Genomic DNA, 14,496 nt, shown 5'->3' with positions numbered 1-14,496 from the left:
AAAATGATCTGATGATACTGATACCTTAATCCGAGGGGCGGGATAAACGATTGTCTTTCAAATTCCCTCTGCACGCAATAGGATAGCGCTACAACCAACCAGAGCAACGCTAGTTGATAGATTAAACGTATCTGGATGACAAAACTCCAAACCCATCTTTCTTTTTTAAGAATGTTCTTTGTTCTTTTCTCAAAGAAAAGCTTAACTCCAAATCTCCAGAATCACGGCCAAAGCCGATTCCAAAGACCGCTGTTCGCCAGCAGCAGCAGCCATTGTCTTTGTTTTCAAGTAGCAGGAAATTCAAACTCTGCCAACATTATGTTAAGCCCGCCCACCACCCACCAACTCTATACACAATGTGATTGGCCTGACTAGATTTTGTTTTTTCCAGCTCGCAAGCCAATGGAGAGTTGCTAGTAAATCTACTTTAAAGTAGTTTAGTAGTTATTTTTCCCTTGTGACTGGCTGGATAAAACTGGATAATTAAAAAAGAAGTTCCACAGCATTTTTTGTTTGTTTGTTTGTTAATGTTTCACATAGAGTTTATCCTGAGACAGGCTATACAATAAGGCTAGCAATCATATCACATCCATACAGGGATAGTAGTAAAAAGCTATATATATAAACATATGTATTTTCTATCACACTGGTATCCGATCGTTACTCTGTATTGTCCAATATGCATGTATTGGTATCGGCAAGCAAAAAAATGGTTTCATCATCACCATCTCTAATCTGAAAACCAGCATGTTTGCCTCAACAAAATAGTCCTAAATAGGCAAAATGTTGCTTTTAATCAGGAGCTGTGATTAGAGAAAAAGTAAACGAGATGTATCTGACCATACATTTAATGCCAGCCAGTTTTTGATACTCTGTGTTCGGGAAACATTTTGGTTGCTAAGTTCTGAGGTTGGATACCCAGCTCTAGCGTGAAGAGGGCCCTTCCTCTGCATCGTGACTGAGTTTCCCTATAGTTGCTCAGGAGCCTGATGTATGCAAAGCTGGGATCACGACAGAAGAGCTCTGCTGTGTGATTTGTCTTTGAATGGCTCTGTTCTGCCGGTCGTGCTGGTGTGGTGGGGAGGGCGAGGAGGAGAAGGCGAGAGGAGGGAAGAGGGGGGGAGAAAGAAAGGAGGCGATGGAGAGGGCGAGCAGAGCGGTGGCGGGGCTGAATAGGTGTGTGATCAAACGTTCTCAGGGCCACATCAAAGTGGGGGCCAGATCAGGGAAATGTCACGCCACTGCTCAGGAAAATGGAGCTGAGGTGGTTTTATTTAGTTTTTTTTTAACCGTCATGTGTTTGCGGGGGCACGTGTGTGTTTGTAGCTCCCAGCCGACTCCAGGGAGCTGCTACAAATACACACACGCACCCGTAAAACCCATGGGTGCAGCGGCGTGATGGTGGTGTTCCCGAGCTGTGTGGGAGTTGGGGGGTGAATAGTTATGGCCCTATCATGCCTAGGGGCGGAGGACACTGACATTTAAATTAACCGAAGGCTAAACCAAGGGAAAGGCGAAAACAGTTCAAGATGAATCAAATCATTTAACCCTCCTGACAAATTTGATCCATTTTCAAAAAGTTTCTATATCAGAAATTTGGGTTTCTTTCAACCAAATTTTCAAAAGAAATAAAGTGGATGGTTCCCTATGATGCTATTCACAAGTAAATTAAATCATATAATAGATCAGTCCACTACTTTCATAAAATATGGGTGTTTTACTTAATTTTATAGAATTTGGGGCAAACAATTGTTGAAAAAAGTAAAAAAAAATGTCGGAAAAAGCTTCTAAAACACCGGCAAAAGTGACAAAAACGTTGAAAAAAGGGACGAAAACATCAGCTCCACTCTGACAGACAGACAGACAGACAGACAGACAGACAGACAAACAGGCAGACGGAGTGGAGAGGATTGTCTCTTGACAGGAGTGCTGTTGACATGCTACATAGCCCTCCACTCCCACACTCAGCAGCACTGATACAGCTCTCCGTTTCTCTTCACTGCCTCGTTGGAACTAAATCGTACGGTGGCCGACAGGGGCAAACACACTGCGACTTAAGAAAACACAAGCAACTTAAGAAAACATCTTCATTAATTTGACAACACATGCGCAGCATTTAGCAAACGCACTGCAAATACACACAACACAACTAAATACACAAACGCGCTGCAAATACAGAAACGATGCAAAAAGAAAAGCACATAATCCCCGAAAACAAACGCAACAACAAAAAAACACTGCATCCAGATTACACAACGGAAGTTCTCCAGGCCTCTGGGGGGAGCGCTAAGTGGAACAGCTTGATTTTCGACCCCACTGAGAGAGAGAGAGAGAGAGAGAGAGAGAGAGAGAGAGAGAGAGAAGGCGAGAGTGACGGGGCTCGTTCAATCTGAACGGTGTGCACCGTTGTGAAACGTTGTACAACTGCTTTGAGATCATAGACTGTAAATATTAAGTCTATGTTTGAGATATGTTTTCTCTCGTTTGGTGGGTGTGTCTCTAGTTTATTGGCTCAGATCCCAGGTGATACCCAATCAGCAGAGACGTACCTGTAAACTCGTGGCAATAAAAAGGCAGAGCGCTCTCTCCCCGTGGGGTCGAAAATCAAGCTGTTCCACTTAGTGCTCCCCCAAGAGGCCTGGAGAACTAACCGTTGTGTCATCTGGATGCAGCTGTTTTTTTTTTGTTGCATTTGTTTTAGGGGATTGTGTGCTTTTCTTTTTGCAACGTGTGTTTCATTAAGATGCAGTGTGTTTGCACCTGTCGGCCACCGTAAAAATTGACTCAAAGTCAGGCCAGGTTCTCAAGCTCTGTAATGTTTTCTTCATTACAGGCGCAATAGAGGTGGCTGCTGAAAAGGCCGATCAAATTAACAGGAATAGGGCTGCAGAAAACAATTGTTTTCAGTATTGATTCATCTATAATTAAGATTTTTCAAGAAATCAAGTGATCATAGTTGTTTATTCTATAGAATATAAAAATGATTACAAGTTCTTAGAACCAAAGTGAATGTCTTCAAATTGCTTTTTTTGTATTAATAATAATAACTCATTACATTTATATAGCGCTTTATCATAGACACTCAAAGTGCTTGAGTGCACACCGCCAAATGTGTAGCATCCCCCTGGGTGCAATCAACGGTGAAAAACTCAACTTACAATGATATTAAACTGTGATAAATCAGCAAAACTACAACCTGTGAATGTGTTTTGCTGTTTTTTCTTTTTAAATAAATGACAAATTAATTGCAAAACATGTTGAGTAATAGTGGATTTCTATCAATCTAACTATCTTCTGATGGTTCAGAGTAATTTCACCCTAGGGTCCTTTGCACCATGACCTCAAGCCAAATACCCCCCGAGAAGCTTTTTTCACCTGGGTCGAACATTGGGAGAGTTAGCGTAGAGTAGCGTTATCAGCTGAATAGCTTAGCGCAGGGGCTAATGGACCCACGTTTGTATCTTGTAAGTTACCCCATTAATAATGCCCAAAATGATACCAAACTTCTACACTAGTACAAATAGGTTATGCACTCATAAAACGATGGATTGGAAAGTATGTAAGTACAACAGGAGTTTATTTTAAATAACACTTGCCTGCTGGCTTCTGCTCTCTGTAGCTGCTGCTACCTGCAGTTAGACGAGTGCTTAGGGACGTCTACAAATTACAACACCGAAAAGAGATACAACAAAAATATTTATAAATTTAACTTTTTGTTTTAAAGTAAGTGCTGTAGTATAACTAGCAGGAGACAAGTAATAATTGAGGTAAGTTTGGAGACCTTATTTAATCATTAAATTAATAAATATTTTTGTTGTATCTCTTTTTGGTGTAGTAATTTGTAGACAGCCCTAAGCACTCGTCTAACTGCAGGTAACAGCAGCAGCAGCAGCAGCTAGCAGAAGAGAGCAGGCAAGTGTTCATAAACTTGTGGTGTACTTACAAACTTTCCAATCCATCATTTTATGAGTGCATAACCTATTTGTACTAGTGTAGAAGTTTGGTATCATTTTGGGCATTATTAGTGGGGTAACTTACGAGATACAAACGTGGGTCCATTAGCCCCTGCGCTAAGCTATTCAGCTGATAACACTACTCTACGCTAACTCTCCCAATGTTCGACCCAGGTGAAAAAAGCTTCTGGGGGGGTGTTTGGCTCGAGGTCATGGTGCAAAGGACTCTAGGGTGAAATTACTCCGAACCATCACTTTAAATCACAAAGCTGCTTCTAACTCGTTATTTCCTAAAACTTTGGACGTGATGTCACTTTTTGAACTCTTATCTGACGTCTAAATCCTACAAAGTTTCATCAGAGCATTCTGGTGAAAATGGAAACATTTCACCAGTCTGCTTCATAGTCATACAGACGTCGCACCAATTTCTCGGAGAGCGTTAAAGTTCATTCTTAACCTTGAAAATATAGTCAGCATCTCACAGATAATTCCACTGACAGAAAGCTCCGGGAAAAAAAAGCTAGTAAGTTAAGTTAAATAATATTCCAGCCACTGATTTATATGTTCTCGTCGGAATTCAAAAGTCTCTAACAACACCACAACACATGGCAGAGGAGATTTCCTACGTACTTTGATTGCATCTGCGTCAACTTTTTTTGAACTTTAACTGCTCTCCATTTTTTACCTTTGACCCTGACGTCGAGCAGTTGACACCTGGATCAAAACGCGCCCGCCCCCTCCGCACACCTCTGCGCTGCGCGGTTGACATGACACCCCCTTCTGTACCTGACATTGTCGTGACGTTGGATGTAGATCTTGTGAAAGATTCGCTCAGGCGGCTTCAAAAAGTCCTCCTTCATCTCCATGGCAACATTCCTGGGCAGTAGGCTCATTAGCAGACGCTCCTGAGGAGGGAGGGGTTAAAGCAGAGGGAGAGGAGGCAGCGTGAGAACTTTAAACTGGGAGCACAGGAATGTGTTTGTATCCATGCAGGTGTAGGCAGACAAATATAAACTTATTGGTTCTTTGCTCTGGTGTAAACATCCAGAATATGATTGACACACAAGAAATAAAAAAAATACCCCTTTGAGTACGGTAGTGAAATAATTAATTAAGATTATTTTGTGGGCATTTTAGGCCTTTGTTTGACAGGACAGCTGAAGACATGAAAGGGGAGATGACATGCAGCAAAGGGCCACAGGTCGGAGTTGAACCTGGGCCTGCTGCATTGAGGAGTAAACCTCTATATATGGGCACCCCCTCTACCAACTGAGCTATCCGGATGCCCTGCTCAGCAACATTTCTAAACATTCACCGGTTCCAGCATCTCAAATGTAAGGATTTGCTGTTTTTACAACACTGTAAACTAAATTACAGCTAAAACAATTAGTCTAGTTTATTTTTATTTTTTGTTGTGTGTGTGTGTGTGTGTGTGTGTGTGTGTGTGTGTATATATGTATGTGGGACCTGTCTTGAATGAAGACCAGCAATGTGCGGGGTGGGTGAGTAAGTGGGGGCAGGGGTGGGAGAGGTGGGCGGACGGTAGGGTGGGTTGGGGGAAGGGAGGTGGGTTGGTAAGGGTAGGTCAATATAATCAATTATAAGTACTGAGGGAAGCATAGTATGTAAAAAGTAAAATTCTGATGAAACTCTGATTTTGATGAAATTCTGAAATTGCACCAGAATGTTTAGATAAGTTGTTGAAATATGGAAAAGGTTGTGAGGCATCTGAGTATTATTCTATGCTTATGCAGAACCTGGAGGATGGAGCCTGGACAGCCCTCAAAAAGACATGCGAAAGGGATCTGAGTATTACACTCCATGATGAGGAGTGGGACAGAATCTGTAGGAATATTAAAACTACGTAACGCGACCTGATTCAGTTTAAGATTATGCATCACTTCTATTGGACTCCCTCCAGATTGTTTAGACTTTAGGTTTGAAAGACACACCAAATTGTTGGAAATGTAAGACAGAAGACGGCCAATTCACACTTCATGTCTTATGGTCCTGTGATAAGGTTCAGGGATTTTGGACCGTGAAACGTGATAACCTATGTCGGATTGCAGGGATCCAGGGTCCATTCATGTTGCCAGTTGTATGTTTTGTATGTTAAAAAAATCGTTAATCACAAAAAGCATTAATGAGCCGATATTTTAGTTGCAGCCCTTAACTGGATATCTTTAGGTGTCAGACTGTTGGACAATGAAGACATTTAACTCTCAGAACGATGTTGATGTGATGAGCAATTACACTATTATCGGACATTTTATAGACTAAACAGTTAATTGGTTGATTAATTAAATCATTAATCATTAGTTTGTGCCCCACTTTGGGTGACAAAAACGTAAATTGGATTTAGGGCGTTGTTTTTGGAATGATTATTTGATGTCAATAATGTTAATGCCCATCACAATTTACCAGATCCTAACGTGATGTCTTCAGATTTCTCGTTGTGTGGAACCTACAGTCTAACACTCAAAGATATTCAATTTACAGTGAATAGAAGCAAATCCTCTGACAACAACATCGAACTAAAAAACAAACCTTGCAATGGTATTGGGGCACAGCCCCATTTTTTTTAAATCCTGGAAACTATAGTGTAGTTAAAATGAGGGGGAAATTGTGGTTATGGCAATTATAAGATTTGGTTAATAGAAAGTAAACGTTACTTGCAAGCCAGTGACAGCATGCAAACCCCGGCCTTCTGCATTAAAATCAGACGTTCCTCCACTTACACAACTTAATAAAAGATACACTACTTCATGGACTTCATTCTTGGGGATAGGATATATATTTTAGTTTGAAGAATAACTTAAAGGGTAAGAACATCAAAACTGTTGTCGGGCGCCTGGGTAGCTCACCTGGTAGAGCAGGTGCCCTTATATAGAGGTTTACTCCTTGACGCAGAGGCCGCAGGTTCGTACTCCGAACTGTGGCCCTTTGCTGCATGTCGTTCCCCCCTCTTTCTCCCCCTTCATGTCTTCAGCTGTCCTATACAAATAAAGACCTAAAATGCCCAAAACATTATCTTTAAAAATAAATAAATAATAATAAAAAAACCTGTAGCTAATTCTTTCAGCATCAGCCTGAGTGTGTGTGTGTGTGTGTGTGTGTGTGTGTGTGTGTGTGTGTATGTGTGTGTGTTTTAGTAAGATCTAAACAACCACACCCGTTGTAATTGCCATCGTTAATGTAATATATGCAGATATGATGCATTGGCATATTGTGAAAAGCTGCTCCATGCCACTGGTCCATGAGTTTGCATATGTATTGTACTGCATCTGTAATATTTGTGTCCCTTTACCATATTTCTTCATGTGGACATAAATAAATGGTTAAAATGTGTGTGTGCGTGCATGCGTGCGTGCGTGCCTGTGTGTGTGTGCGTGTGCGTGTATCACAGTATAAAGTACTCTTAAAACTCTCGCAGGATGTCAAATGGTTGTGAATGCACAATGAATCATCAGGCGGCTCTGCTGAATAGCTGTCGAGAGGCAGGTTATGAAACCAGCCGGGGCTCTCCTGTGTCTCCCTCCGACACCGTTTCACATTATACATCCATTCACACAACTGCTCCTCACCTGTGAATTACAAGCTTCACTGGAGAGCAGCCTTGAGAAAGATCCGTCACACATACTTGACACACTTACTGTGAGTGAAAGTGTGTTTGTCCATAGGTGCTTTTGTTTCACTTAAACACACACGTGTGTCCAGTGTACAAATCGCGATAAGCACAGTGTGAAGGTGTTGTCGTTGTAATGATTTAATTTATGATTTAATAATGAATTTACCTGCTTTATTAATCTCTTCCATTCCAGCTCCCTGAACGTCTCATTATTCCCATTTCTCTGATTTGTCCCAGGCTTAATTCACTCTGTGCTCTGTTTGACTATGGCTCTCCCCGTAGTGGTTTATTAATGAACCACTGGCTCACTTTCTCTTGCATTAAAAATTAACATTCCTGCAGTTTATCAAGAAAGGGGAAATCCTACCAAAAACTTGCCATCTTTGAAATGAACACTAAACGGAAGAAATCCAGCTTGTTTGCACAAAAAGGAAAATGAATGCTTAGTCAGGAGGAAGGAGTTTTTTCTTTTCTTTAGGCTTACTCTTGTCACACAAAGACAGAAGAAGAAGAAGTTTAACATGTAACTGTAACATGTAACATTAGTTTACAAAATGTAAAAGTAGAATAGATATCCATTAAAAAGGAACAAAGAAAAGATGCTTGCTCTTGGGGGGAATAGTTGGGCCTCTGCGTATTATAGTGTGCATAGAGTGGTCTAGACCTACTCTCTCTGTAAAGTAAATTTCTGTCATGATTTGACACTATGAATAAGAATTTGAAGAGACAAACAGGGAGGTGAAAAGTGAAGAATGTGTGCAATATTCTTAAAGGATATCCTGTGGCATAATGACTTACTATGTGATGGACTGGTGACGCAATGTTACTAGTTATAGACTAGATACATGGATTTAAATTGATAAACTGTATATTGTCAAAGTCAGTTTTGGGGAAATTCAGTTGAAACAGCAGTGGTTGTTCATTTTAACGTGTTCTATGTTTAAATCATAGAAGTTCATTCTTTAGAGAGTGACAGCAGTTTGACAAAAATATCTTAAGTCGAGTTTCACTTGCTCCGTGTTACTGAGGCTTTCCGCCGTATTTTACGGTCTTCAGCATCGGATGGAGTTTGCTCAGTTGTCGTGGAAATGTGTTCTTCTTCTTGAAAACATTTGATAACCGTTTTTAACCATAAAACACTGATAGAAAGAAGACAAATCACTGAAGTTTCAAACCGAAGACTGTGAGAGGTGGTTAAAGCTCTGGAAAAAATAAGTGCACCTTGAGTTAAGATTTTTTTTTTCGTGCCTGATTTCGGAAAGAATTGTCGACTCGTCCGTTTCCATCTTCAGTCTATAATGTTTCCTCCACTCTAACCGATTTCCGTGGGGGAGGGGGGATTCGATTTTTCAATCGCTAGAAAACAACGGACAGTAGGCGCCTGAATCTTAACGTCATTTTAAATCGGCACCGATGTGTTGCCATACCAACATACTGGTTTTGCCATTGGTTTTAAAGGTGCAGTAGGTAAGCCTTATAAAACTAACTTTTTGTCATATTTGCTGAAATTTAGCTTATGTTCCAGTAGAACTACATGAAGCAGGTCATTAAAAAAAAGAAATACGGCTCCTCTGGCACCACCTACAGCCTGTAGTGTGTTCAGATGCACCAATCAGGGCCAGGGGGAGGTGTGTAACTGCGTGTCAATCACTGCTCATGCACACACATTCATTCTCCGTTGTGGGGGGAGGGGCTTAGGAGACCATTTTGGGCTTTAGCGGAAAGGGGGGAGGGACTGAGAAGTTGTCGATGTTCAAATGTTTTGGCTAAGTCCTCGATCTTCCCAATACTACCTACAGCACCTTTAAGAGTCGAGCAAAGCAAAGTATAAAACAAACTACTATGTCAGGCGATATTGAGAAGACATGTGGTCTAGCTTGACAACGGTGACAGCGCTCACTGGAACAATTGTTTTTTCAACCGAGAAACCGTTGCTTTACGTCATGATGTGTTGAGATGACGTGTTGAGATGTCAGCATCACTTTTTGAGTAATGTCACATTTGGAAACGGGTTGTTTTTTACCCTGACAGCTTCACGGGAGTCAGGAGGAACCTACGCCTCTTTCTTCTGCACTCTGAGATTACTATTGAACTGAGAAGTCAATTTATCACTCAAGCGTATACGGCACATAGCCGACACATGAATCAATACGACCTATGGATCCGGCGCAAAGCACAAACCCGCGCAAACTACCTGAGTGATAACCAGAGACCTGTTACGGCTGAAATTCAAATCTGAGACATTTGTTTTCGTGGGCACATAAGCAGCTACTGCCAGAATGTTGATAAATCCCAATCAAGGGTCTATGTGTGTTTCACTCACCCAGATAAACTGTGTCAGAAGGTAGCATGTTACTGCTGGGGAAAACACTGCATATAATCATGTAATCTATAAAGCACAGGTGTTAAGCGTGTGTGTGTGTGTGTGACAAATGTTGTGTATAATGAGGGTGAGACGTGCATGGAGGCATGTTACATGCATGGGATAATTAATTCTCTATGTAACAACTAGTGCAGGATGGGTTTCGTGCGCGTGGCCGGTGAGGAGGGCGCGGTGCATAACAAAGTGTTTGTGTGTGTTAAAGTTGCCTGATTGTTTCTTTGTTAAGTCGCTCCATGTAGGTGTGTGCAGAGGGGGTGGAACGTGTGGCGCTGGTGCATGTGCCACAGTAATTGTTCTTTCCTTAAATAGCTGCTGTCATAGTTACTGCATGCCTGTGGGCAGGTTGCTAGAAAACATCGGCACCTGAAACCTCTTTAAAAAAAAAAAACTTCTCAAGAGACTGTAGTAAGATTTCATCAGAAAAACACGCGCCCAAGGCAAGGTGAAATGTGTGGATGGATCGTCGTCTTCCCTACTGCTCTCTGTTTTCCCAATCTATCTGTGCATGTTTATAAAGATTATTTTTTGGGGCATTTGTGGCCTTTATTTTGACACGAAAGCTGAAGACATGAAAGGGGAGAGAGAAGGGGGAATGACATGCAGCAAAAGGCCGCAGGTTGGAGTCGCACCCGGGGCCCCCTGCTGTGAGGAGTAAACCTCTATATATGGGCGCCCGCTCTACCAACTGAGCTATCCGGGCGCCCGTATCTGTGCATTTTTGTGTGCAAATTCACCTGCTTCTCATTCTCGTCCTCCAGTTTCAGCCTCTCTTCGATGCAGTCGCGGGCTTGCAGGAAGACTTTCCTCTGGGTGCGCTCGGTGAGAATCCTCACAAACACCCCCGACAAGTTGACGCTGGCGAACAGCACCGCGTTGGCCACCAGCTGCACACAAACAAGAACAGACATGCCAAACAAAGCCGGCCGCGTCTCCATACTGTATGTGCATGTGAGCCTGAGGGAACACACATGTCCTTAAGTGCATTTCTGTGTGCAAGCCTATATTCTGGCTGCATTAGGCTTCACAATCCTTGATTAATCCACAGGATGGATTAGATGTCAGACATCCATGTCAGCACATTGGTTACAGCACGACTCATACTGTAGGTGTGACTTCAAGAACAAAAGCCATAGCGCAATGGCTGGCAGATAAAATGCATTATTAATTAGTGATCAGAGACTATCGATTGGGCCGAACACTTTCATTTGGAGGATGAACTCTTTAGCCACTCTGCGTCGTCGATCCCTAAAAGGTTGGAGGTGAAAGGTCAGAGAAACACTCTAATCCAGCACAGCAAGATGGAGAAAACACTTCCAGCTATAGTGCGACGGTTCCCAACCTAAGGGACTAGATCCACAAATTAAACCTGAGGGGTCATGAAACTGACGTAATTTTTTACTTTTTACGATTTTACTTGTAAATTTCCGTGTCCTTTTATCTCCTCAGGCATCCAAAGATAAATTCTAGAAAAGGATTACCCTTTGGTTTAACTGGTCGCATCTGCTAATGAGAGGTTAGAAGTAGACACTGCTTCATTTTAAGGAGTCACAAGCTAAAAAGGTTAGGAACCCCTGCTTTAATGCATTGCTACAAAATTAGTAAGTTTGTCAAACTCATATGAACACAGTGTCCTTTGGCGGTGGTTCCCAACTTGGGGATCAAAATAAATCTGAGGGGTGACATGTACCGAAAAAACAGAAAGATATGTTTCTGAATCTGTGTTTTTTTGCTTGTGGATTATTGGACAATTTTACATTTGTAAACCAGATTAATATTTCTAACAAAACAAATTGAGAATAAATAATTAGTCTTTGGTTGAACTGGTCACTGTGCCATGGCATTTGTAACCTGATAAGGGTCGCAAGTAGCTTTATTTTAGGGTTCACAAGCCAAAAAAGGGGAAACTACTGTTTTATAGGACCAGAAAAATAAGCTGTTACACAACTGTTTCACCAGATTTTTCAAAACAACATCCCAAATACTAAAAAGAATCACTTCTGACTACAATCTGGAGCACAAGAATCAGCCGAGAATCAGCACTCGGTTGTGTTTGCGGCTCTGCAGGATCCTGTTTCAGCACCGGCAGCTGGACAGCTCCTCGTCTGCTTCATTACTGAGGTGGGCTGCAGTGAAACTTTCTGCTCTCTTCCAAATTTTCCACCCACAGTATCCTGGAGCTAAAATCGATCACTGACAGTGTTTTGAACCTTTTTCTTCTCCAGGGAAAGCCGCATGAGTAAGAATGCTGTTTTCTCGGCAGCACTTTACATTCACACAGTTACTTCATAGCACGACTGGGAGCATGTACAACTACAATCTTCTAAAGACCTGTATTGTTTTCACTTGCTTTTAGCGTAGTTTGAGGCTCCTTGGCTTCTGTCAAGTCACCTCTTGACCTGTCTTTTATTTTCCTCTACTGCTTTTTAATCCATTGTTGATTTAATTCCTTCTTTTTTTTTACTTGACGTTGGTTGTATTATGTCAGTTGTTTTGTAGCCCATTACATTTTGTATTGTTGTGTTTGCTATTTATTTTTTATTTATGTAGCCTAATGTTGTCCATCTGTGTAAAGCACTTTGGGTCAACTTATGATGTTTTAAATGTGCTTTATAAATAAAGATGACTTGACTTACACTGGAGCAGTTGCTCAAGGGTACTTGGACTGTAGTTTTTTTTTTTTAAGTGAAAGTGTGACTCGACCCTACTACTTTGATGTGACGATGGCTCAAGTTACAGTAGCTAAGCACAAGGCAGTAGTGTTGGTGTTTGAGCGGCTGACTGGATTAACCAGTATGTAGGTGCAACACGTACCGGTCTCCACATCTTCTGCTTCCTTCCCGTGAACGACGTCGCGATGACAATGAAGTGAGACGTAGCCAGCATCACCCCGAACAGCACAGCCAGCAGCGTCCGCACCGGCAGCAGCACGTATGCCACGAGGGTGACCAGCATAAGCTGCCACACGCCTTGCTCCGGGGCCGCGGCGCTCAGCAGCTCCGCGGTGCCGAGCGCCAGCGGGAACGGGCAGCAGAGCAGCGCGAAGGTGAAGCTGAACAGCAGGGCCAGCTTCGCGATCTGCTGCAGCTGCGTCACCTGCAGGTACTTGACGTTGGTGACGATGAAGAGCGACAGGAAGACCACGCAGTGCACCGGGTACGAGCCCTTGGACAGGGTGAGCCGCGGGCTGGACAGCAGCTCCACCAGGGACAGCGACGACGCGGCCACGATGAGCACCGCGAGCGCCTTGAGCGTGGCGGTCTGCTCTAGCTTCAGGTTGTAGTTCTGGAAGAGAGCCTCCAGCTCCGGGCTGTTGAACTCGTCCTCACAGGCGATGGCGCCCAGGGGCGAGCCGGCCGGGCAGTGACCCTTCCTCCGCCGGGTCTTGATTCTTTCGAATGGCACCTCCTCCATGTTCCGGCCATTCATGAAGCGGGGGGGGATGGGTGGGGGTGTTGGGGGTCAGGGGGCACGGCGCGCGAGCCCTCAACTTTTCGGTTCGTCTCCTTTCGTCCGGAAATCGAACCGGCACCCTCTCCCAGAGTTCATGCGTCCTGGATGTCCGAGGGTCGGGCTCGGTGTCAAGAGAGGGAGAGGGTGGCAGTGGAGACAACAGAGCACCGCGCGCGCGCGCGCCCTATCCACAGGTTGACGATTGTTGGTGTGTCGTCAGAAAAGTAGCCCGACCAATGTGCAGAACGCCCCTGCCTCTTTCTCTCTCTCTCTCTCTCTCTCTCTCTCTCTCTCTCTCTCTCTCTCTCTCTCTCTCCTCCCTCTCTCTCGGACCCCCTGCTGTGCCTCACGCGGGGTTACCGGTGATCCTGCGCTACAACCGGACTCATCGGAAGGTTTACGCTTGTGCGTGATGATAAGCAAAACAGCTCACCACGAGGCTCGGCGAACAGTCACAAAAAAAAAAAAAAAAAACATTTGACTATATTTTCCCTGGTTTACTTTCTATCTTCCTCTCGCCTCTGAGACGCACACAATCTCTCTCTCTCTCTCTCTCTCTCTCTCTCTCTCTCTCTCTCTCTCTCTCTCTCTCACACACACACACACACACACACACACACACACACGCTAAATGTTATGATCTACTGTGTCCTCCTGCTTTAATTTACTCCAGTGAAATGTCAGTGTTTGGGTGAAGACAGCAGCAAAACAGCGCTGGTGATTTCCCCTCACAGTGTCTGCAGTCAAAGCTGATGTAGTTCCCAGCCAACTAAAAATAGCCCAGCTGCACCGGTGGATGGTCCAATATAGCAACAATTTGGTCTTTCCCGCATCTCTTCCCCCTCATGTATTTTTATTGCAAAGTGCTCATTTCACGCAGAGAATTAACATACACACACAAAAAAAACGCCATAGAGGGAAGGTAATGCACATGCAGGGGGGTTAAAAATAGCAATCTCTCTTAACGAATTAACCGTGAAAATGTAAGAATGATGACGTGCATCTTGAAATGGGATCATGCACTATTGTTATGGTTGAGGGCATTTGCATATTTTGTGCATTTCTTTGTGTTGTGATGCAGG

General features: G+C 43.2%; 1 protein-coding gene across 1 annotated transcript in view; it reads right to left on the bottom strand.

The window, feature by feature from the left end:
- Positions 1–13,390, bottom strand: part of LOC114560976 (adenylate cyclase type 1) — a 48,405-nt gene extending 35,015 nt beyond the window's left edge. Inside the window, exons 1-3 of the mRNA XM_028586608.1 lie at positions 12,776–13,390; positions 10,699–10,848; positions 4,740–4,858 (exon numbers count right to left, since the gene is read on the bottom strand). Coding sequence (XP_028442409.1) covers positions 4,740–4,858; positions 10,699–10,848; positions 12,776–13,390 — 884 coding nt within the window. The remainder of the gene's footprint in view (positions 1–4,739; positions 4,859–10,698; positions 10,849–12,775) is intronic.
- Between the last annotated feature and the right edge of the window lie 1,106 nt (positions 13,391–14,496).

The sequence above is a fragment of the Perca flavescens genome, chromosome 9 (genome assembly GCF_004354835.1).
Source record: "Perca flavescens isolate YP-PL-M2 chromosome 9, PFLA_1.0, whole genome shotgun sequence".
NCBI classification, from domain to species: domain Eukaryota; kingdom Metazoa; phylum Chordata; class Actinopteri; order Perciformes; family Percidae; genus Perca; species Perca flavescens.
The sequence above is the reverse complement of the archived record's forward strand: the minus strand, read 5'-3'. Positions and strand labels throughout refer to the sequence as shown.